This window comes from Euprymna scolopes, chromosome 41 (genome assembly GCF_053919585.1).
Source record: "Euprymna scolopes isolate OS-2025 chromosome 41, ASM5391958v1, whole genome shotgun sequence".
In the NCBI taxonomy this organism is placed as follows: domain Eukaryota; kingdom Metazoa; phylum Mollusca; class Cephalopoda; order Sepiida; family Sepiolidae; genus Euprymna; species Euprymna scolopes.
In genome coordinates this window covers 18,580,354-18,606,445 of record NC_136522.1, presented here as the reverse complement: position 1 = coordinate 18,606,445, position 26,092 = coordinate 18,580,354, and the positions used below count along the sequence as shown (strand labels likewise).

The following is a 26,092-nucleotide window of genomic DNA, read 5'->3' as shown; positions in this document are numbered from 1 at the left end:
TTTGAGAAGGGGTAAGTTTATTGCTGATTACTTGAGGCGTCCTTACCAGAGAATGCCAATGGGGCTGTCTAGGCACATTTTGCAGGCCTGAGTGCCCCCCCCCCTGAAGCGCTGACTTCTCAATCACACTTTCTCATTCTAGTGTTGGAGTTCTTGCAGTGGGAAAGAACTAACATTACATTTACATTAGACTTGAATATGACCATATTATAGTCAGCTGGAAAGCAGGTCAGCGGAACAGAGTTCCACAGGTTGCCAGTTCTAGGAAAGAAACTTTGTTCACAGAATCTGCATTTAGGTTTAGCTTATTTCAATTGAAGTTGCTGCACGTTTTTTTGTACAATCAGCAAATCTGGAAGTCATATTATGTTTTTAAATTTTTGAGATGAGGATTGATAATTTGGATTATTTGGGTTACGGTTCTTATCTTGAGAGTTATATGTACATTTTGGCCAATCTAACATTCAACTTTCTTCGGGTGTATCTTGTCAAACTTAGGTATCTGCACAGAATTTCAAATGGACCCTTTTATTTAAGATTCATAAAGGTAGGATGTTCTCATTCTATCAGCTATGACTGGGTAGAAGCCCAAAGTAATTTGCAGTTATATTCATAGTATCGCCTGCACTGAGGATTGAACCTTCAACTTCTAGAAGCGTCACTTACAAGTGAATTTTACTTGATACTTTATTTGTTATATCACAGGTTCTCTTGTAGAATTTGAAGGTTTAATCCTCAACTAAGCATCAGAACAGATATTACACTTTATTTCTAGCCAAAATGCCAAGTAAAAAAAAAAAAATAATAATTAAGATTTTTGTTCAGTGTCTTTTTTTGATACATCCTTTCTTCTTCTTCTTCTTCTTCTTCTTCTTCATGATGATGATAAACAACACCAACAACAACTATTGGTTATTTAATGGCTATTTCTCTGCAAAGGCTGAGCTTTCCTTTCTAGAAATATAAGACATTGACAAGTGTGAGAATTTTTCTAACATGGTAGAGGAAGGGCACTTTTTTTTTTTTACAGCAGTCTTGGCAGTATCTTCTACATATTTGTTCCAATTCATGTTACCTGGGAATGTTAAGCTGAGGAGTTTCAATATTTGACTCCTTTGTAATGTATTATTAACCATGGTAATGGATGGTTGAGAAGGTTTTATTTTTTAAGTTTTAAAAAAATAGAGCTTTGTCTGAGTAGCATTAAATGTTAGCATCCATTTATGTTTCTGTTAAACTAGAGACCAGTGGACTTTTTTAAGGAGTGTGCATGGTATCTTGGAAGAAATAGTAAACTGGATCATGATGATCCAAAGTACTGCTAAATAGCAGAGGGAATCCCAGGGAGAGAGAGAGAGAGAGAGAGAGAGAGAGAGAGAGCCCTGAAAGTAAGAGAGGGGCTAAAAGTGGAAGTCAGAAATCACATGACTTCTACCCAGAAGATTTGTTTTTTCTCTTGGTCTGCTGACAACCAACTTGGGGTTTGTGTTACTATACACATAGATTCGAAAAAAAAAAATGGTCAAAAAACAAATATATAAACAAAGAAATGTTATCAAAGGCAAGATAAGTTACTCTTCTACCTATCTGGAAAAGTTTTTAGCGGTTTTACTCACTTTAAAACGTGTAATCGGTTCGAAAATCATACAGTGTTTATTGATATATTTAAAAAGAAAAATGGCGGCATGCTCACTGTTCAACACGGTAAGTTTCGGAAAAATGAGTTAAAACAAACAAATTATACAAAATACTGCTTATGTCATGGTGACATATTGAGTGACTGTTTAACAGTATTTTGTATAATTTTTTTGTTTTAACTCATTTTCCTAAAATTACTGTGTTCAACAACGAGTATGCCGCCACTGTTCTTTTTAAAATATATCGATAAACACTGCATGATTACACGTTTTAAAGTGAATAAAACCACTAAAAACTTTTCCAAATAGGTAGAAGAGTAATTTATCTTGACTTTGATAACATTTATTTGTTTATATATTTGTTTTTTTGGCCTCTTTTTTTTCGAATCTATGTGTATGGTAACACAAACCACCAACTTGAACAGACACAAGACATTGTTCCGGCCAGCCTCAGCAGGTGTCAGGGGTGGTAACATACAGGTAGCTGAAACTCAACCTTTCAATTTCCTCACCTCTTCTCTCTCTTGTACACATGCATTTAAGTTTTCTGTCTTTGTTCTGTTTTAATAAAACTTTCAAAAACAAATCAGCACCCACAGGATTTTCTATCTACAACTAATTTTATCAGTGAGAGCAATAACAACGGCCTGGCTTTTTTCTTTCTTCTTTTCTTTTTTTTTTTTTACATAGGCATCACCACTTATCAAAGCCCAGAGGCCACTCGAGGATGAGGGTTAAAGAGTGTACAGTAGTCAATTGGACAATATAGTAATCGTTAGTAATGGAAATTCGGTAAATTTGTTAATTAAGTGGAACGGCTCATCAAGAACTTGTTTACGTTGGACTTGAAGACAACCATATTGTAGTCAGCTGGAAAGCAGGCAAACGGAAGACATTTCCACAGGCGTGCAGCTCTAAGAAAGAAGCTTTGTTCATGGAATCTACGTTTAGGGTTGATGTCCTTTTCTCTTCCCTGCAACCTCTTTCTCACAGAAGAGATGTTGCGAGTTTGTCTTTGCTTTACTGTTATTTTCATGGCAAGTGCTCGACTGAGCTTCAATCTAAGGGCCCCCTCGCCAAACTTCCACAAGAAACACTCGTCTAGCTGAAAACACTATCAAAGAAGTTGCACAGGTGTATTATGTTATATATCTATGATAGTAAGCAATATCCTACAGAATTAGGTGCAGCTGATCATCGGGATAATCAAAGACGTTTCTCTATTACATAGATCAAGATACAAATCTTTCTCATGGTGCCATGGTTGCTATAACCCAGGATCTTCATTGTGTTTGTATGCTTCAATGTGTGTACGACATCATGCCGATTTCCTACATGAACTTTTTTTTTTTTTATAATTTTTTTTTTTAATTCAATTTTCACCCCAAACAAGGCACAGTGCCACTTTGAAGCAGGGGGCTACTATTAGGGAATTAATTAGCGGGGTCATTATGAGGGGAGAAGAGTAGAAAGATGTTTGTTAACATTACACTTGAACTTCTGCATATCATTGCAGTTGGGAAAGCAGAATCCCGAAAGGGAGTTCCAAAGACCCGCAGTTCTGGGGAAGAAACTATTGGAATAAAAGGCTTTCTTGCACCTAGGGATCTCTACTGTAAAGGGATGAGACTTAGTAGCTTGTCGGGTTTATCGGGGGTAGTTACGTCGGGGAGGTACAAGTGTTTGCAGTTCGTCAGAGCATTCACCATTAAAGTATTTGTAGAACAGGCAGAGGGATGCAACATCTCGTCGATGGGACAGAGGTTGAAGCCTAGATGACAGTTCAGGACCTATCAGGTTGGCGACTCTTTTTTGAACCCTGTCCAGGAGCGAGAGACAAGCAGCAGATGCACCAGCCCAGATGTGACAACAGTACTCCATACATGGGCGAATGGTTGCCTTATAGAGGTATAGGATACTGGCAAGCGTAAGTAGTAACTTGATTTTCAATAGCAAGAGAATGACTGTTTCACCCGGTTTTACTTGAAAGTTAAAACCAGCAAGAACAATCAAGAACAAACTAAATAAATAATAATCAATAATTCAATAATGGCTGATAGCATCCTTCCCAAGTGGCCATTGTCATTTAAATTCCTCAATCTAACCATCACAGGGAACATTAATTGGAAACAACGCATAGAAGATACTGCCAAGTCTGCTGTCAAGAAGGTGGGCTTCTTCTATTGGGCTAGAAAACTTCTTACACCTGTCAGTATTCTATATTCCTACAAAACCAACATTCACCCATGTATAGAGTATTGATGATACAGTGTCCATCCAACAGATAGTCTCTAACCTAATATGTCGCACGCTGTCTACAAATCTCCTGCCTCAGTCACTTAGCCACAATGTTGCATTGTTTTACAAGTACTTCCACACTCCAACCTCTGATTAGTTCTACAATGTAAATACCCCCAATCAACCCGACTAGCAACAAAATCACCCCTCCCCGTCACTATAGAGGTACCCAGATGCTGGAAGGTTTTCTTTTCTACTGGCTAAAATTTGGAATCCCCTTCTTGCTCCCTGTTTCTCCAACTGTATGAACATACAGAAATTTAAATGTAATCTTTCTACCACACAACCACCCAGGTTGCCCCCCCCCATCTGACTCAGCCCCTCGGGATTCACTAAAAACATCTTGCTTGGGATGAACAAAAGAAAAAAATACATAGGAAAATAATACATTATATATATAATTCAAAAGTGTGACAATATGTTGAAACTGAATGAAAAACTTCTGGCTATTGTCTCAGGCATTACCTGAACCCACTTTTTTTAGGGGGATGGGGCTACTTAAATTACTCCTCTAGATTCAGAGGAGCTGTTTCTCATTGATGCCGTCTATAAATTTGTCACAGTAAGAGACAGTTTAATAAAATTCTTTGTAAATTAATTCAATTTTTCATTAAATATTTCATCGGCATAAAACAGGGAAATTGTAAAGTCGGTCGTGGGATAGGTTGATATAAAATTTTGATTAAATACATGACCATCGCCACTAAAACGTTTCCTTTGAAATGAATGAGCAAGTCCACACTCCACGTGTTCAACGCGGTTTATTATTTTTAAATGTGAACATTCCTTTTAAGATTAATATCCGTTTTTTATTTTTCTCGATTTTTTGCGTCACGCTGTCAATGTTAATCTATTCCGTATCACATTTAGCGGTTTTCTTCTCGCTAACATTTATGAAGTTAAACGCATTTTGTTTTTATTACTTTGTTTATATCTGTCCTTGTTGCTTTTCTATTTTCAAAAGACTGACTAAACTCGAAAAAACGTGCAAAAGTTGGATCAAGGAGCACAGTTCGATTTGACCAATCAGCAATCTCTATTTTCCACCAATCAGCATCGAGTATTACTTCTAGATTCGACCAATTGCTGTGGCTGATGGTTGACCAATCAGCACCGTAGTCAGTGACCAATCAGCGCGCCTAACGTTAAGTCACGTGGAGACTAATAGAGGAGAGAGAGAATTTCATAAAACCACATTTCATCGCTGTTTGTGGACGCCAAACAAAAAAAAAAAAAAAAAAGTTATTCTTTGTTTCAGCGCATGTAAGTACACATTTTTATATACAAAATTTAAAACTTTCCTTATTACTCAAATTCAAGTTTAAAATAATTATTTTTAACCGTTAAAAGCGACCATGTGAAATGTTGGTGTAAAAAAAAATTCTTTCGTTTCACGTTTCTTGTATTTTTCTACTAAACTTCACGTCCTCCGCCATATTGTCTCCCTCTTGTTTATATCCCGAAACTTACGGATCTTTTTTGGCTTAAAATATTTTATTTCAAAATTAATTGAACATTTAATGTCTATGAAAATATTAATTTAAATATAAAGAACAGTTTACTTCGAAATTTTTCAGTCCTTGAAATTAAGTAAATAAATGATTATTTAATTGTGCTAAAATATAAAAGGAATTCCCGCTTATCCGTTATTAACAAAGGTTGTTATTTTTCTCTTGATGGCTAAGAACGATTATCCTGAAAGTAGGTCGACTCTTAAAAACCGGCTTTTTATATTCTAGATTTCTCTTACTTGTAGGCAATGTTTACATTCAGTTTTTAAATAGTGTTTTATTTATTTGAAATGTCTTGCCTTAATATTTAATTTTTACTATTACCCCCCCCCCTCGATCTTTTCAGATTGTGTATGTATGTGTGTGTATATATATATATATATATATCTACAATTTTTTTTTTCTTTACCATTATCGTAAGACTTTTTTTTTTTTTTTTTCTTTAGAAGTAACTTTATTTTCTATTTTTCTCCACGTGTAAGCCCAATTTCAAGTAAAATATTAAATACTTCTGAGAATGCGAAAACAAAATGGTGATCGTGGTTCCGAAACCAACTCAACCTAACATTTTGGAAATCTATTCAATAAAATTTGCTCGGATTTTTTTTTTTTTTTTTTTTTTTTTTTTTTTTTTAACTGATGCCGGGTACGGACCGTGCTGTAATATAAAAACTAGTGTTATACTATTGTTTCACCTAACGCTTAATTTTTTATCCAATCGATAAAAAGCGTTCCGTATCTCGAGGCTTTTTTTTTTCCCCCCTCAAAAAACTACTACAGCCATATTGCCTGCCCCCTTCTTTAACCACGTTTACTGTTTTTGTATACGAGCCTGTCTATATTTAACTTAACAGTTTTATAAATTCACTTAAATACAAACCGATCAAAATTGAATTTTATGCTATTATCTTATTTTAATGTTTTTTTTTTTTTTTCTACATAGTCGTTTTAATTTTTGGCCATTGCTGTATTGTCTATTGCCACCCCCTCCCTATCTTATAAATAGCAAGACGAAAGATATTGAAGGTTTCTTTATTTGTTTCTCTTGGCGGCCATTTTGGCTCCTGCTGCTTCGCTACACTGTCTGCGCATGCGTCGTTCGTCTCCCTATAAATACTCAAAGCGCTTTCTGGTCTCCATCATTCGGAGATCGTTTCTCGATCTAACCACACTAAAATTATTTCTCTCTATACATATAGCCCACTTTGCTATAACAATTTTTTTTTTTTAACCTTTGTTTTTTGTAGCGTTTTCATCTAAACTCGTTTTCTCACCGAATCTGTAATGGCTCGTACCAAGCAGACCGCCCGTAAATCCACCGGAGGTAAAGCTCCCCGTAAGCAGTTGGCCACAAAGGCTGCCCGTAAGAGCGCTCCTTCAACAGGGGGTGTGAAAAAGCCCCATCGTTATCGACCGGGTACCGTAGCGTTGCGAGAAATCCGTCGTTACCAAAAATCTACAGAGTTGCTCATCAGGAAGTTGCCATTCCAACGTTTGGTCAGAGAAATCGCACAGGACTTTAAAACAGATCTCCGTTTCCAGAGTGCCGCCATTGGTGCCCTCCAGGTAAACAAAATACTTTTATTTTTTTTCTTGTTTTTGTAAATTTAACTTGTTTTATTTTTTTGTTTTTTTTTGTTTTATTTTAATATTTCTCGTTTCATTGCCCCCCTTTTGACCCCCTCCCCTTTTTTTCCTTGTACACGTGATGCAACTTGTCATTTTTGATTGGTTCGTTTCAACAAATCTTTTAATATTCATGACTTGCTGCTGCTGCTTTTTTTTTTCGCATCTCCAACATAAAGGGCAGATAACTGTGATTTACTGTTGAAATTGTTTTAATTCGTCTTATTACACAAATTTTTGTAATGTTGGATTTATGTAAATATTTTTTACGGTTTTTAATGTAAATCAGTTTAAAAAAAAAAAAAATGAAAAACTTGTCTTCTGCCTTTTATGTTGGGAATCCATCTTATACTGTATCCGCCTAATACTCTACGGCCCACCCCAACCTCGTATCTTATCTGTATATCTAATATACGAATTTGTGTATATGTAGACACACGTGTTGGTTTTATAACTTAATTCCTGAACATCAATTGTGAACAAATTCGATTTTTTTTTTTCACTTTTTTTCTACCGTACTACGTGACTTGACACAACGTAATATTTTTAGTTTTTCCCTCACGATATTTAAGCACCCCCCCCCTCTCCTCTCCTTCGCCAATTTAGGTTTTACTAGACTACTTGTATGAAAAGGTGGGAGTAAAAAAAAAAAATTATAACTTATTTTTTGTTTGTTTTTCTCCATATTTTAGGAAGCCAGCGAAGCTTATTTGGTCGGTCTTTTCGAAGACACCAATCTGTGCGCCATCCACGCCAAGAGGGTGACAATTATGCCGAAGGACATTCAGCTGGCCAGAAGAATCCGAGGGGAGAGGGCATAAAAAAAATGGACAGAGCACAAAAACCACATATGTATATACACGCATATATACACAACACCAACACTCGATTAAAAAAAATGTGAAAACAAAAAAAAAACAAATTCCCCCTCCCCCTCCTTCGCATAAACATTCACCCCTTCCCTCCCTCACCCATGCAACAACAAAACAAAAACGTCATGTCATCATTTTGTATCAAGATTTTCATATTAGGACATAAAACTTTTTTATAAAAGAAAATCCATTTGTAGATCATTGGAATAATTTTTGTTTTTCGTTTTCTTTTCTTTTTCTTTTGCGTTTCTCACTCTTCATTTCTAATCAAGAAATTTTGCAATTTCTTTTTCCAAAGAAAAATGGCAGAGGAAATTTGCTTTTTAATTTATTCCATCATTTTTTGCTTTTTTTAAAGCAAATCCCATTAAAAAAAAAAACTCATTTGTTCTTGACCACGAAACTCTAAAATGTCCTGTTTTTTCTTTTGTATGTCTTCATTCATGTCCAAATAAATAGTTGAAAAAAAAAAGGCCACACTGCCTCTTTTCCTCATCACATTCTTTCTTCTTTTTTTTTTTTTTTTTTTTTTCAAAAATAGTGGACCCCCCCCCCCTATTTCTTTCACCCTATGACCCGAAAAAGACTGTGCACCCCCCCCAAAAAAAACTTTCGTTAGTTTGGAACCATTTACATTAATTAACTACTTTAGCTTTTTTTTTTTTTTTTCCTTTCTCTGTCGCTGCAACAGAATTCGTAGCAAAAGGTCGATATCAGATTATATTTAAATATTGTGCAAATTTTATTTACACATAAATTCGAAAAAGTTGCAAAAAAAAAAAAAAAAAAGGCAATTTTATCAAAGGCAAAAGTTCTACCCAACTGGATTTTATTTTTATTTCATGTTTAATCGGTTTGGGGGGGGGGGCGCAGTGTTTATCGATGTTTAAACGAGAAAAATGGCAATCGCGATGTTGAATACGTTCCGTTAAAATACTAGAAATCCACTGCATATGTCAGAGCCTGTTATGGTAACATATTTGGGTTTGAACTCCTTTTCCCTCCCAAAGCTGACGTATTCAACAGCGAGATGGTCGCCATTTGTTGGTAGAAAAGTAACTTTCTTGCCGTTGATAATTTTTTTTTTTTTTTTTGTAATTTGCTAATCGAATTAATTCGCAATTCATATTTAAAATGTTGGTACTCCTGCAGTATTTTACCCACCGATTTCACGATCTTAGCCGAGCGTTGACGGACGCTTTCGGCGTTAACGCCGACGAAAGCCGAGAATTCGAAGCTACGGTGCAAGAAGAACGCTAAAAGTATGTGAATAGCAACATTACAAGGAAAAGATATTACACACACACACAACAAAATGGATAAAATTAATACAAAAAATTTGGATAAAATAAATCACAAACACTTACCGTAAGTTTTTTTAAAGTAAAATAAATTTATTTTGTTGAATATTTTTTTTTTTTTTTTTTTTTTTTTGGTTCATTTTGTTTTCCGATAGCTTTTTGGGGGGGGGGGGGTAAGCAACAGTAATAAACACTTCAATGTTTTTTTTTTTTTGTGTTTTTAACAAAACGTTATGAAACAGTAACAACAATGTTTTTTTTTTTTTTTTTTTTTTTTTCAGTAATGTTTGTAGGGGGGGGGGGACAACAATTACTGTTTATCTTTAGTTCCGACTGGAAGATTTTCTACTGACTGTAGAGAGGCAAAGTAGGGAGCAAAGGGTTTTCAGAGGATGTGGAAAGAAGCTCCTTCCCAAACCGGGTAGCCTTCCGCGATTTGATTTATTATGGAGACAAAAGAAGGGTTGTGTCCAAATTTGTCTCCACATAAATTCGCATAAATATGTTTCCAACAGCTCCCGTTTTTTTTTGTTTTTTTTTATCGCTAAATTAAATAGCTGAAATGAAAGGCTGTGTATTTTTACTTTGAACAATAAAATAACTGAAATGAAACGCTATGTGTGTAATTTCAATGAAAATTATTCGTCTGCTGCGCGTTCGTTTGAAGCGCCCTGATTGGCTGATAGAGTATCGTACCGCTCGCCATGTTCCGGCGTTTTCCGACGGATGTCGATCAACGCTCGGCTAAGATCGTGAAATCGGTGGGTAAAATACTGCAGGAGTACCAAAATGTTAAAACCATTAAAATTTGTCAATGAAATTTAGTAATCTACCATGATGTTGATCTGCTTGTACGAATTCTGAATAGTTGCATGTGAATGATAAAAAAAACTATTTCAGGGAGACCTCTACTACAGAACTACCAAGTTTAAACAATAAAGTCGTTTGAAAAGTTCGTCTTAACTTTTCGGCTTTGAAAATCGACAAGTTTTTAGTGAGTTGAATTAAACCAAATTGTGCTTTAACCATTTCCAATTTTTACAAAATGGACATGGAAACCGGTTAAAATGTTCAATTTTTGCTGGATTTTTTTTTTTTTTTGTCTCTATTACAAAGATACGGAGAAAAAAAAAAAGAAAAGCTTTCCTAGCTGCATGTTTTTAATGTTTTAGTTCGAAAAAACATTAAGTACTACTGAATAACAAGCAAAAAAAAAAAAAATGGTCGTGACGTATTTAAAGTTTCGATAATCGTTTAAAAATTAAACATTTTGCATAAAAATTTTCCGTACATCTGGATTGTAATACAAACGGAATTTTTAAAGATTCCAAATCGCCATGTTTTTTGACTTACGTTTCACAATTAAATAATCTTGCCTTTGGTAATATTGTGCTCTTTTAATGTTAGATTTCGAGTCTTATATTCTCTTAAATTGCTTTAAAAAGTACAGATTAAATACAAAATGCCCTCCCATGTTTTAAGAACGGCGTCTTAAAGCTTATTCCAGCACGGTAATAAAATGCGTAAGTTTCACGATCACTTTGTTCTCGTCAGTTTTGTATTGTTTAGGACTTTTTCATTAGATTTTAACTAAGTTTTTGTTGCTAGTTTTACATGAACGAATGTGGTTAGAATTTTTTTTTTTTTTTTTTTCATAAAATTATTTACGCTGGAAAATTTTATTGCCGTTAAAAAGTAAAATCACTTAAACTCAGCCAAAATTTTCACTAAAATTGATACAATAAGATTCGAATAAAAGTGGTTTATAATAAATTGTATTTTGCAGCAGTTAACGCATCCATTTTTTTTTTTTTTTTACATAAAATTAGAAAAGATCAAGTTCTTGCTCAAGTAAATATACCAAAGGTAAAAATAAAATTCAATAAATTGAATGATAAAAACTGTCAGCAACCAAGTTTATTTATGCATCTCCAGTTTTTCACCAGAATTTAATTTTATTGAATGTGTAATATTTTGAGATGGTTTTATAATTTAAGCATTCATTCATTTTTTGTAAACTTATCTTCATTGTCGTTTCGGCCAACTAATCCTTTGGCCTTCTGCAGGTGATCCATGGCGCAGTGGAGTCTACGTTTCCAGGTGAGCATTGTCTGAAGATAGCGGTTTCAAAGCCGGACAAAAACGTGGTAAGACAACATGGAAGGCAGTAACTACTTAGGATTCAGTTACAAGATTCAGCATCCCTATCCGACCGCGGTTTAATCACCTGAAGGTCAGAGGATGAGGTGGTCGAAACGAGAAACAACTGGAGATGAGGATAAGTTTGCCAAAAAATAAAGTTCATTTATCATTGTTATTTTCTTTATACTTGAAATAATTCTAAAAAATAGATTTTTTTATGCACAAAGTCTAAAAATGGCGACTATGTAGCCTGATTTATTTCAACGTTTCAACACTAAAATTTGGAGAACTAAAAATTTAGGTAAAAAAAAAAAAAAAATTTAAATATTACGATTTAATTGTGCTTATTTCAAGAAACTTTTGGCAATTATTAGTTTAAGGATAAAACAAAATTTTTTTTTTTTTTTTTTTAAATGTATTTATTGGAATTCAAAATTTCATTCTTGTCTTTTTCTAATTTCTTTGTTTAATTGTTGTAATCTTAACTGAAGTTCTTTTGTATCCAGTCCTTCTCTTTCGTAATTTCTAATCTGAGCTTTTATTTGGGCCCTTTCAAGAGTTGGAAGGCGTTCGTATAACGGTTTGTCGAGGTCGAGATCCAAGTCATTTTCTTCCCGCAAGTAGAGAAAATAGATGAGAAAGATGCTGATGCTGACAGAGATGACGTACGGTTCAGCACGCGGCCTTCCCTGGTTTTGGTTCACTTGCGGAACACTGAATGTATCGAACGACTTCCATTTCGCTGCTCCACTCTCACTGAATTTCTCCGTCACAACTTCCTCTTCGGACTCTTTTTTGCTCGAATGTGACGATGCTTCTCTCTTCAGACTTTGACTGCAAAAAAAAAAAATAAAAAAGGTGAGGAAAACCAAGTAATGACTTGAATAGAACAGATTGAGAAGGGACTTTAGGCATCTCCATATCTTTGTGCAAAATTAGTAACGTCATTGTTTTTTTTCATAAATTCAAAATATCAACGAGTGATCAAAGGTGCTGAAAATGAATAATCAAATAACGTCTTCTGTTATCCTTAGATTTTGATATTTACACAAATATTGTTTTAAACATGGGTTTCCATTGTTTCGGTTTAAAAAAAAGCCGCTAAAAATATCAGAATTTTACAATAATATATTTTAATTGGTTTTAATATTTTATGGCAATAGTCGTTTTTCTATTATACGAACAGGGAGATTCAACGTTTATGTGGCATTAAATGAGGATCAACGAATGCTCCAGATTTGTAATACTTTTTGCCATTGAAATCGCCCACTTTTTTTTTTTTTTTTGTTAAATTGATTGATTTTCCAAGCTCCCCTCACCTCACACTGACAGTCCTCCTATTGAAGTTTAAAATACAAATCAAGTATCATGGTTCAATTGTGCTCTAAACAAACATTCGTTTCGAATGCGCCTATCTTATCAATGAGTCTACTTTTGATTTTATACGATGAGTCCTACTTGTGTGGTGATAAAACTTTTCAAATACACTTGTGATGTTAGTCTGTATAAGGGTGGTAACTTTCGTCTAAATCGGACTGTTTCTTGAATCAGAAGTTTTAGATACATTTTGTGTCAGAATGCCTCCAATAAGTATCTAAGAACACTCCCATACACAGTACATTTATGTGAAATTTTAAAAATATAGCCTCAGCTATTTCGGAGTCCATAGGATACAAGCTTACACAGGGACAAAGTGCTTTTTTATATATCAGTTGAGGTTAGTGTTGGGATGATTAATTGGAATTGGAAAAATTAAAACTTTTAGGAGTATTGGAATAATAATAATAATAATAAAAAAAAGTCTAATTTCCAATTGCAAAAATGAATCTTTAGATTTGTATCATTAAAGGCGAAAGACAAGTCCAAATTTTTTTATTGAAACATTGCTGGAAACAAAGTAAATATTCTACAGTTCACATTTTGTAACACTATCTTATCGTTGCACGATTGTGGACATTTATTGGAAGTTATATTATTACTAGCATTTTGTTTAATTTTCGATTTTGAGTAGTTATCAAGAATCCTCGTTCAGGGCGTATGGACAGCCATCTTTTGTTCTAAATGAAGTGGGCACTACGTTTATTTTAAAGTAAAAGAACGTTTTAAAATAAGTTAAAACAAACTTATTAACGTAAATAGAAGAGCAAACTGCATTTGGTAACATTTCCTGCATATTAGTTTTTTTCATCTATTTTTTGTTGTTAGTTTTGTTATTTTTTTTGGAGTGATATCATTAGTATTATTATTTTATTTTTTTTATTTTTTTTACAGTCCAACAAATCAATATAATAACCGACCCACTCTTTAATTAGGAGAAAAAAAAGTATAAACATTCTTTCATAGAAGAAAGGCAGAAAATAGTTAACAGAATCCTTCTCCATGGTAAGAATGTTTTGTAAACAGTAAAATTATGTAGAAACTCTTAACATGGGGATAAGCTTTTTATTTTGCATACCAATCGTAGATCATTTTTAATTGATTATTAAAATTATAAAAAGCATTATTGACGAACAAATTCAAATCAAGTTTTTTTAAAAGAAAAATAAATCTTACCTCACAATTTTCAATCAATTACAGGAAAAACATTTGAGAAAAATATTTAGAAAAATCTACTCTTGTAATATACGCTCTCATCTCAAGTTTTGCAAAATATAAAAAAAAATATATACATTTACAGTCATTTGAACATTTTTCACGTAGGATCAAATCTCTAATTAAAAATTTAGAAATTTAAAAGAATTGGTACTTGTTATCGGAATCGGAATTTTGAACAAAATCGGTATTGGAATATGAAAGAATTTTGGAATGGTCCCATGAAACTGTTATACTCCAAATTCTTTGTTTAAAACTAAACATTTTGGAATAAAGGAATTTAAATCATTTTTTAAAAATTAATCATTGAGAATTTTTTTTCTAAAAAAAAAAAAAAAATTTTTTTACAAAACCTAATGAATTTATTTGCATTTATTATTTCAGCATTATGGGTAATTGACAAAAAAAAATATTCATTTTTATAAAATATTGAAATTTTGACCAATTATATATTTTATTCAAATTTCGTAAAATAAAATATGAGGGGGGTGGTTTACATACAAAGAAAATATTTTTTCCTTCATATAATTCATTGTAAATAGAAATTAATCCGAAACTAAATTAGCATTGAAAATTTCATGAAAATCTGACGATTTTTGCTAGATTTATAAACGCCTTCAACAAATGGTGAATCCATAGGGATGTTGTTTTTATGATTTTAGTTTCGCTGTTGCATTATTTTTATATGCTGAAAAAAAAAAAAAAAAAAACTTTTTTAATTACAAGTTTATTTTAGGCTTTTTTTTTTTTTTTTAAACAACAGTTATGATATAACGTATTAAAGTTACATATCAGGGAGAGGAGTAATTCTGTGGTGCGCTTTGGAAGTACTGAAGGAGCACATACTTCCGGTTGGTAGCTAGATCATTATTAACAATTTATATAAACAAGTAAATTTTGAAAACATGCAATATCATACCACAAACAGTTTTCTAAAGAGAGTTTTTTATTTATTTATTTTTTACATGTAACTGACATTTATTTTACAAAGGAGAAGATGAATTTACAAAATTACTGTAACAAATTTTTTGGCATTTTTAGGCTTTATTATATCCTCTAGTATTTTATAAAGGTCACTTTGTGTATAGGAGTTCCTTCCTCATAGGTTCTGAAATGGCTGAACCTATCTTTTGCAAATTTCACACGAAACTAATTTATATGTCTATTTTCTTAGATATGTTTAGTACAGAAATTAATCCGATAAGTTAAAAAAACAAACAAAAAACAAAAAATCCGATCTTATAAATAGCTTTTCTCTCTTATAAAAAAAAAAAAAAAAAAATTTTTACATTACATAGCTCAAGGGAGATAATAAAATGTCAGCAAATCGTTTCTTAAAAAAAACCAAAAAAAAAACCCAAACATTCATTACAATCTGAAGATATAGTATAGCAATAGAGCATTCAACTACAGATCGAATGATCCCCCTGTTCAAGCTCGGGTGTACCTCACCATTTTATTTTAATTTTTTTCTTATTAATGAGTTCAATTTACAATAAAAAAAAATTACCATAAATCATTTCTTCGTTAGCATATTTTAATACTAAACATTAATAAAAAGTGACATTTCCAGGGCATTCATCATCAAGCCCATGTTGATGAACGACATTATCATTATTAAAAAAATTTTTTTTTTTGCAAATTAGTCTACCGGGCAAATTATTCTTTGTGATATATAATAAATTATTCTTTGTGATATATAATAATCAAGACAGGATTAATTCTTTATTAATGCATATGCAATCTGCATATATTAAAATATGTTTAAGCGTATTGTATGACCGGGCAACGCCAGGCTGCAAGCTAGTCTTTATATATAAGATTCAGTGATTGTTGACCCTATTGTAATGGAACAGAAGAGAGCACCAGAAAGCAAGACTTGGTGTGGGGAAGTAGAAGGGAATACTTCCAATTGGTTAGTTAGGCAGCCATTACAGAAATTACTGACATACAATTCTGCTTATTCAAGAATTGAAAGCCAAATTACAACGCAATATTACGAAAATAAACATATTTTGTTTGAAATTTATAATTTAAATATATTTTGGAGTCAAACTCCATCCTACGTATTTTGTACATCTTTTTTTTCTTTTTTTTTTTTTTCTCTTGCCATCTTGTAAAGTTGGAGTACTTACACCCCTGACGTTAATCTCGCATAGCCAACGCACCGTTCTGGCATTTCAAAATACAATCACTGAGAGACAATGCGCGGATCTTTACTGACTTTTCTTCCTCCAACTTTGCAACATGACAAAAAAAAAAGGAAGATGTACAAAATACTGAGGATGGAGTCTGACTCCGAAATATATTGAAATTATAAATTTCAAACAAAATATTTGTTTCATTTTTGTAATATTGTGTTGTAATTTAGCTTTCAAGCACACCCATTGCATATTTTATTTTAGTGTAAAATGGTTCTGTTTGGAAAAAATAAATTTCATTCGTTCTTACACGTGTATTCGTATAGTACAATATAAATTTACTTTTAATTTCAAAGTCTTATTAAAGCAAAACCAATAACTTATTTTTTTTCCCAATACTCTACAACATAAGCTTAAGTTTTGCAAGAGGCCATATTAATTAAAATTTTGCTGAAAAATCCAGGTTTATTTTTGTTGTGACTAGAATAACATGATTATTTTTCTTTGAATAAATTGCCAACGTTTGCACATAAACGCATCAAAAGAAGGATGTTAAAACGTTAAAATGGAAGAAAAAAAAACAAAAAAAGAAGACTTTTGAAACTTTTTTTTTGTTACTTTCACTGCTAATAAAATGAAGAAATTTAAAAATAAAAAAGTCAGGAAGAAAATGAAATTTAAAATTAACTGAATTTTGTACAAATGAAAATAAAAAGATACAAGTATGTGGCCAAGATAAAAATAAGAATACTTGACAAGAGGGTGATATACTTGAAATATTGTGAAATTTCTTAAAGGAGAAAAACTGAAACCAAATAATGTTGTTTTTTATTCCAGTTTTAAAAACATTCTTGGAAACATCATAGTGGCAGGTTTGCTTCCCATGAAAAAACTAAACCGTCATCTTTGCAAAACCGCTTGTAAAAACCAAATATTTGAGATTAAAAAAAAACATTTAAAACTACTTTAAAAAAAAAAAAAAAAAAACAGGTAGTTATTAAAGTAACATATTAGCTATGGTAACATTTATTTGTTCTATATTTGATTAAAAAAAATTTTTTTTTTTTTTTTTTTTACCTTAGTTGCTTGTTGGCTTCTCCACTAAACCCCCAATAAATTTTGCCATTTTAGATGGATACACTGCAAAAAGATATAATTTCTAGCCTTGTAAGCTCTTGCTTTCTTTATTTTATTCTTTAGTCCTCACATTTCTTAAACGATTTTTCTGAGAAAGGGGGAAGAATTTCTGTTTTCTGAGTCAGAATCTATCCATCTTAGATTAATCGTTGGCTGGTTTTAGACCATTTAAGTAGTATTTTTTTTTTAGCTCTTTACCTTGAGTGGCTTCATGCCTTTTCTGAATTGATTTCCATTAAAAAAAAAAAAAAAATGCTCATAGAAACGTTAAGAAATATCAGAGTGGTTGAATCAAGATAGAATGAGAGCAGGAAAAATGGGTACTCATGCAGATATTGATCCAGACGTAACTCAGCGTTTGCTCGGCTTTCACTGAAACATGATATCAACAGCTCAGGTTCTGCTGCTGTCTGACGTAAAATAAATTTCCATTCCATTTTTAAAACAGTTTTACCGGGGTATTTTTTTACGACATTTTTCATTTTTTTTTTTTATGGCTTTCGGAATAAACACCCCTAACCTGTCCGTGTTAAGAACGGCTTTATTAATTCCTCAGTTGTGAAAAAAATGGTTGCAAGGATTACTCCATGTTCAATGCGAAACCTTTTATTATCCTCTTCCAAATTGTTATCTGGTACTTGAATTTTTAGCTTGCGTGCACGTACGTCAAGTTGAAAATCATTGCACGACATTGTAACGTCAGACAGTAGTAGAAGCCAAGCTGTTGACGTCATGTTCTGGAGAAAGCCGACTGAATGCTGGACCAATATTTGCAGGAATACCGAAAAATGCATAAATAGTTAAGAGAGGCAATTTGTTCAATAAATTATAAATTATGGTGAATGAATTCCAGAACTAAAATATATTTTAGCATTTTGTGTTATTAAATTATATAAGAAAAAGCCTCAGAGAAAAAAAGAAAAAACATCGATTTACTCACATTTAGTATAATATGACAGATTAGAGAATTTTCTTGTGTAAAAGTATAACAGTTTAATCAGTCTTTCTTTTTTTTTTTTTCAAACATTAACAAATACTGTTGTAACATCTGGAATGGAGCTCCTATGAGCCCCTTTCCTGCCTTGACAGGTTACAAAATCGTCTTCGAAATTTTGTGGGGAATGACCATTTTGCATCCCTACTCTTGCAAGTCTATCTTTGCTCTATCGATATTTTTATGGCTTGTGTTCGACTGAGATCCAATCTATGGTCCTTTCCCATAAATGTTCAAAACAAATACTCACCTAGCTGAAACAACTGCCAACAACTTTCCTCACTCCCTATCTGTGCCCAAAACTAAACGAAAAATTTTCTTCCTAGAACTGTCTGCCTATGGAAAAGCAATAAGGTTTATATGCTTCCTAGCTGACTATAACATGGTCGTCTTCAAGTCTAATGTGAATAAATTTCTATTGAGTCGTCCATTTAGATAATCTAGCTCTATCCAAGTTTCACCATGATTGATTTTGTCTATCTAACACTTAATCTGTATCTTTGGTGACCCTTCAAGTAAAACAAAAACAAACAAAGATGTTTTAGCTTTATATAAGGCGAATAGGTTGAGTAATTTTGATTTATGGGTGATTTTTATTTTTTTTTTATTTGGCTCATCACTTATCAAGGATAAGAGTTTGTTGGCTGGTTTTGTTTTTTGGCCTAGCAACCATTTTGTGGTGATTTAATGTTGAATCCAGTATTTTTGAAAAAGTATTCTTCAAGTTCTTTATATCTTCAAATATTTATTTGTGGGGTTTGGTTTGGTTGTTTTGTAGAGGAAAATTGTTCTTTGTTTTGACTGTAGAACATGATTGAGTTTTGCAAAGTGAAAGAGAAAAACAATAACATCAATGTTTAGGGCACATATTTTAAAAGAATCATTTTTGGCATCGGAAAATGAGCACATTTTCTTTACGATTCCTTATTAGATAATCTAGCCCTACCCAACTAACTCGACACTATTTTTATTTTAAAGTAAAAACAAAAACACACTTTAAAACAAGTAAAAACAAACAAACAAAAAAAAAACTCTTTAAAATAAGTAAAAACAAAAAAAAAACTTTAAAAAGTGAAAAAAAAACAAAAAAACTTATTTAGGTAGGTAGAAGAGTAAAGAAAACCTAGAAAAAAAAATCGTAAAATATTTCTTAAATCAACAAGTTTTATACAGTCATAGAAATTACAATAGTTGCTTTCTTTTTGTTGAAGAAAGAAAAAATAAATAAATAACGAAACTAAACTAGTGTTTATTAAAGGCTAACGCAAATATTTACTTAACTCTATCCAAAAGGGCAGAGTTAAACACAAAGATTTTCCCAAAAAAAGTTCTCTGGATTGGGACAAAATTTTTTTTTTTAAATTGCCTCTGGAAAAAGGGTTTCTCATTTACCGAAGACAGAAAAGATATGTACAGGAAGCCAGTAAGGATAAAAGCCAATGAGCCAAAATGATTATCAGCCAAAAGATGTGGATTATTATAGGAGTACTAACATTAACCACTGGTATGAACTGCGTTTCATTACATATGAGGTAGTTTAGATCAAAAATTTGTTGAGATTGGGTTTGAAGAAGACCAAGTTGTAACCAGTAGTAAAGCAGTTGCGTGGTAATGTTTCAGATGGGAAGTTCTTGCAAAGTAAGTTCCACCCGATGCTAAGCAAATAGAGAGAGGGAAAAATCTTTTTCCTTTGAGGTAGCAATACAAACTTTTTACTGCGAATGCCTTACAAACAGAACCCCCACCACAATAAAAAAAAAAAATGGTTGTCTCATTAGAACTACAGTCAAGTCTAGAAAATCGCTCAAAAATTGAAAATTAAACAAAATACTGGTAGAACATTACATTTTGCATGATTGATGACAGTTATTAGACATTATTATTATTAGACATTATTATTATTTGACATTATTACCTGTACTTTGTTTAATTTTCTGACTTTTGAATGATCAAAGCAACTCGACTATGGCTCTAAAATTACTATTTTTATTTTTCATTCTTAGTAGACATTCCTTTTATTTTTAACTAAAAAGAAAAGCACTTTAAAATAAGTTGAAACAAAAAACTTATCCAGGTAGGCAGAAGAGTAAAGAAAACCAACTATTTTTTTCATTGAAATCTATTAAAATGTATTTCGTTCTTATATTCGCATTTCGCAATTTTAAGTTTCCACGTGACGTTGGGATCGGATCCACCATGTTGGCTTTTCAAGCTATAAAAAACCCATATTGCCAATTTATCTTACCTTTTGGTTAGATTTATTTGTGGTATATATTTTTTTTAACCCCATTCCCCCCCCCCCTTTTTTCGTTTTTTAAAACTATTCTAATGAATGCCCCCCCCCCAAAAAAAATGATTGAATCAAAGTTGACCAACTCTTTATTGAAACAGTGACATTATTAAACGAAACTTACTTTGGCCTTTGTAAGTGGGGATTTGGTGCCTGAAGACTCATCCATTTTTGATAGAAGACAGATGGCCCAATTTTTCTACCTATCTATATAAAAGGCAAAATGGGCGTGAGCGTTTGTATGTCCGTGAAAGGGTTTTTGCATCGGGGTTCTCACGTCGATTAGATTCCGCAAGAAGTTTTCGCATACTTCCAAGATCATAACATCTCAGATTTGCAAACGGACACCGTTTCTATCTTTTTTTTGATTGAGTTAAACAAAATTCCCACCGTGCCGTCATCTCAAGTGTTTGTTTGTCTTTTTCATCTAATAAACTGAAACTATTCGAACTCAAACGGGAAGCTTGGCCTTCGGGCCAGGATTTCTGATGTCTCACTTAAGTTAATTGGTCCTTGGTCAATGTAGGGGAAACCCTTCATACTGAGACAATTACTACTTTTGTTGGATACTGCCAGAGTACCCACCTTTTTGGGGGGGAGCTGGTTTTCTCCCCACATTAAAAACGACCTTGAGTCTAATTTGCTTTTGTAGGGACGCAAATAAATACCATGACAGAAAGCGGAAATCTTACCTGTCCCCCGGCCACATGTAAAAGCAACGTTCATTGTGGCGACTCCTATGATTCTTAAGTTAATTATCAACTTATTGAGTTCACTATCATCTTTGGCCTAATGGTTAGCGAGGAAAACTAATTACTCTACGTTTTCAAGTTCAATCCCACCTCTCTATTCTTTTTTTCGTCCTTCTGCATGTGCGTGGCGACTCCTATGATTCTTAAGTTAATTACCAACTCATTGAATTCACTATGGTTAGCGAGGAAAACTAGTTACTCTACGTTTTCAAGTTTGATCCTACCTCTCTATCTTTATTAAAAAATTTTTTATTTCGTCGTTGTGTCAATATCCTCCACCCGTGCAAAAGTTAATTACCAACTCATTGAATTAACTATCTTCTTTTTTCACATTTTTTTCCTCCTTTGTGGTATGGGTTCGAGCCTGCCTGCCTATTACCACTTTTTTTTTTTTTTTTTTTTTTTTGCACAACACACCTCCGAGCAACGCGGGGCATCCAAGCTAGTTATTGAATAAATATCGATTGAAAACACATTTTATGACCTTTCTTTATAATATTGTTTGCAAAAGAGACTACTACACCCCTTATATTTTTTTTAAAATAGAAAACAAACAGAAAAAATCGATTTTATACTATTTAAAACAACAGTAAATGAAATTTAAAAAAATATTATGGGTTGTGTAGTCTCTTTTCTGAACTGAATAAACGCCTTAAAATAAGTCAAACCGCTAAAAACTAATTCGGCTAGGTGGAAAACAAACACTTAGAAAAATCGCTTTTATCTTTTTTAAAACAGTAAACAAGTACTTTTTATGGGGGAGGGGGATAGTCTCTTTTAAAAACAATATTTCCTTCACGAACGGTAAAAAAAATGCGTTTTCAATCGATATTAATCCAATAATGGCCCAATTTTCCTACCTAGCAAAAATGGATTAAATTCATTAGTTTTACAAAATTGTTATAAAATTATAATTCATTTTTGTAAAGATGTTTTAATCTCCAAAATTATGGGATGTAAAATCTGGGTTTGTATTACTGTACACAGATTCGAAAAAGTTATCAAAAAACAATGTATATAACAAATAAATGTTATCAAAGGCAAGATAAGTTACTCTTCTACCTAACTAGATATTTTTTATTTAATGTAACATGTTTATTCATCTCGAAAAACATGCAGTGTTTACCGATGTATTGGAAAATTAAAAATGGCGCCCGACTCTCTCTCTCTCTCTCTTTGACACGGTAAGTTTGGGAAAAGGGGTAAAAAAAAAAACTAAAAAAAAACTAGACAAAATACTGTTAGAAACTTGCTCAATATATGTTACCGTGACATAGGCTGACATATATTCGGTGGGTTTCTAACAGTATTTTGGATATTTTTAACTCATTTTTCGAAACTTACCGTGTCAAAGAGAGAGTCGGGCACCATTTTTAATTTTCCAATACATCGTTAAACACTGCATGTTTTTCGAGCTGAATAAACGTTACATTAAATAAAAACATTTAAAAAAAAATACCCAATTAGCTAGAAAAGTAACTTATCTTTTCTTTGATGACGTTTATTTGTTATATATTTGTTTTTTTGACAACTTTTTCGAATCTATGTGTACACACCCTAAAATATTTACACTTTCAATTTAAAGTAATTTTAAAGTCAGTTTAAACTAATTTTCTATTCAACAGTTTAAATGCTTCCGAATTATTTTCAAATTTCGACGGATCGTCATGAAGTAATTCATTCATTTTTTGTTTTCAAACTTAACAGAAAATTAAAATTGCCAAATTGTTTACGAAAAACAGAAGTGCACTCTGGTGAATTTAATTTCGTAATTAAATTATTTTTTTAATTAATAAATATCCTATTAATCGTAAAAGAAAAATAATGTATAAGTCATGTGGAAACAAGAAAAACATACTTTTTATTCTTATTTTTTTTTTTTTTTACTTCATTTTCTTTGTAGTTTAATGAAATTACAAGACGAAAAGTAAAGAAGAAAAAAATCAACCGTTAGTAAACATTTTTATTTATTAACTTTATATATCGGTTGGTATTCAACGAATAAGTAATTTAACAAACTAAAAAGAAAATAGCGGAGTAAAAAATTGGCGCCTTTTTTTTTTTTTTTTTTTTTAAGACAAAATTGGCGCTTATTTTTAGTTGAAGTGAAAAAGGCGACCAAGTATTTCTTGGAAAAAACAGAAGTAGTTCGTCAAGAGAAAGGAGGGAGGGGATGAGAGACAGAGACAGAGTAGAAGATAGAACATTGAGTATTGCATTACGCTAAGTGATGAGAGAGACTGTTTTGGAGCTTTTGAAAAGGATGAATCTTTTTCCTAATGCTATGTTCAACCAGAAGTAAATCAAAATAATTTATTCCCTATTTTTTTTTTATTGTTATATAAATCGAAAATTTCATTAAATGATGGTGAAAAAAAATGTCTTAATTTTATTATCCATCAAATTAGGAGATTGTTAAATGTTAAATATATATTTCTAATTCTTAAACTAGAAAAAAAAAAAAACGCAAAATGATTTCTTAACAGGTTTAAAATAGTGACGGTAGTTGCTTTCTTTTTGTTGAAGAAAAAAAAAAATGACGTTTATAAATTGCGTTTATTAAAGCAACTATTTACTTCCTTATACATAAGGGCTGAGTTAAAGACAAAGCCCCCCCCCCCCCCCCCCAAAAAAAACCTGTCTGGATTGGGACAAAAAAAAAATGCCTCTGTCTAGAAAAGGGGGTTCTCAAGTTAAAAAAGGAAAAATAAGTATGCAAATAGGGATCGTCCTATTTTTTTTTTTTTTTTTTAGATAGGATTTCCAAGTTAAATTCAGTTTTTACGGTATCTTTTTATTATTAAAATTGTTAGGTGAAAATAATCACAAAACTGTTAAGAACGGGTTTCTAAATACCATTATTATTTTAGTCTTCTAATTCTGCATACCGAAAAAAAAAAACAAAATATTTACAGAATTGCGTGCGTGTGTGATACTCCCGCGTAAAAAAAAAAAAATAATAATAAATAAAATAGGTCAAGGGTAGTTTGGTTGGAAAGAGGGAGGGGTCGTTCTATCAGAGAGTGGGAGGGGCGAATTTTCCGCCAAAAAGGAAGAATCGGGATATATTTGTTCCTATTTACTTTGAGGATCGTTTTTTTAATGTGGAGAAAAGGAACAAAAATAAAAATTGTCTCAATCCTGAAGTATTTCTCCTCCACTAACCGAGAAAAAAAAATTGGAAGTGTAGCATCAGAACAGATACTACACTTTGATCTTCGCCCGGAAAGTGATCATTATTATACTTGAAAGACCACGCTTCCAGGCATTACTTCCTCCTTCAGGAATATGGGTGAGTTTGTAAAGACGGAAGTGAGGAAATGTCGACAGGTTGGATTATCAGATTTTATTTTTGCAGCCAGTAGTAGTGCAGACTGACCGATTCATTTCCCTTTGGGGATGACATTTCCTAAGTTGATTATCCGCAGTTCAATCAACAAACGGAGATTCAATTTTTCGGAGCGATTATGTGTGAACAGTAAACATCCTGAAAAACTAGCGAGAGGGAGAGGAGAAGCACTTATTTTTAAAATTTAGAGTATCGGATCAATTTGGGGGTTTGTATTATAGGTATGGCCAAAACGGAAGGAGGAAGCAAGTATTTTCGACGGAATCTCTCTTTAAAAATCTACCAAAAATCAAGTATTAGGTTGGTGCAAAAATAATGCCGTCTTTTTGACACATATATATATATATATATATATATATATATATATATATATATATATATATATATTAAAAAACATTTTTGCACCAACCCAATAATTATCCAATCAATACAAAATTTTAATAATTTCGCGTTGTAATTTGGCTTTAAACATTTTATTTTTATTTTTTATTTTTTTACAAAGGGGTCCCCACTGATAAGGCCCGGAGGCCACTCGAGGATAAAAGTTATTGACTGTACAGTAGTCAATGGGATAATTTCTTAGTAATCGTTAGTAGTAGAAATTTGATAAATTGGATTATTTAATGAGACGGTTCATCAAGAATTTGTTTACGTTGAACTTGAAGATAACCAAATTGTAGTCAGCTGGAAAACAGACTAACGGAAGAGAGTTCCACAGATTGGTGGGGGGGGGGCATAGATTGAAGCTCAGACGAGCGCTTGCATTGGAAATAACGATAAAGCAGAGATAGGCTCGCAACATCTCTCCTGTGGGAAAGCGGTTGCAAGGAATAGAAAAGGACATCCCCCACTAAGCTACAAAGTCTATTTTGAACTCTGTCAAGGCAGGATAAGCTGCTTCTAGCGGCTCCTGCCCAGATATGGCAACAGTACTCCATCATTGGACGTGCTTGTATATAGATAGAAAATTGCATCAGGAGTGAGATATCTACAGGATCGATAGAAAGATCCTACCATTTTTCCAGCGACCTTGGCAACAGATTTGATATATGTGTTCCATTTCAGATCAGGAGTAAAGGTCAAGCCCAGAAGCTTGTTGAAACAGAGAACCTCCCCAAGACGAGAGACATTCATTTCAATTGATGTGAGATGTAGATCTGAGCGTTGATGATGTAAAGATAGAAGCTTGGTTTTAGATTCATTAAAAGTAACCTACCACCTCTTTCCCCATTGTACTATGTGCTCAAGATCAGAGGAGAGAGAATCAGAGAGAACTTGGTCATTTATTTCGTTTGATGTGGTGCCATAGATGGTAGTGTCGTCAGCATAAATGTCTACAAATGATCTAAGTAGGTGTTTTGGGAGATCATTGATGTAGATCAAGAAGAGAGTTGGGCCAAGGATGGACCCCTGAGGAACCCCAGTATTAATACTGAGAGCTTCCGAAAAT

At 32.7% G+C, this 26,092-nt stretch overlaps 2 protein-coding genes across 4 annotated transcripts in view; one reads left to right on the top strand and one right to left on the bottom strand.

The window, feature by feature from the left end:
• LOC145266374 (histone H3.3A) overlaps positions 1-8,154 on the top strand; it is a 55,667-nt gene extending 47,513 nt beyond the window's left edge. For all 3 annotated transcript variants that reach the window (XM_080122000.1, XM_080122001.1, XM_080122002.1), the window contains exons 2-4: positions 4,900-5,198; positions 6,694-7,012; positions 7,765-8,154. In XM_080122000.1, the coding sequence (XP_079978126.1) occupies positions 6,731-7,012; positions 7,765-7,893 (411 nt within the window). In that variant the 5' untranslated portion in view covers positions 4,900-5,198; positions 6,694-6,730 and the 3' untranslated portion in view covers positions 7,894-8,154. The remainder of the gene's footprint in view (positions 1-4,899; positions 5,199-6,693; positions 7,013-7,764) is intronic.
• A 2,993-nt stretch (positions 8,155-11,147) lies between these two features.
• LOC145266373 (uncharacterized) overlaps positions 11,148-26,092 on the bottom strand; it is a 43,860-nt gene continuing 28,915 nt past the window's right edge. The window contains exon 2 of the mRNA XM_080121999.1: positions 11,148-12,221. Coding sequence (XP_079978125.1) covers positions 11,825-12,221 — 397 coding nt within the window. The 3' untranslated portion in view covers positions 11,148-11,824. The remainder of the gene's footprint in view (positions 12,222-26,092) is intronic.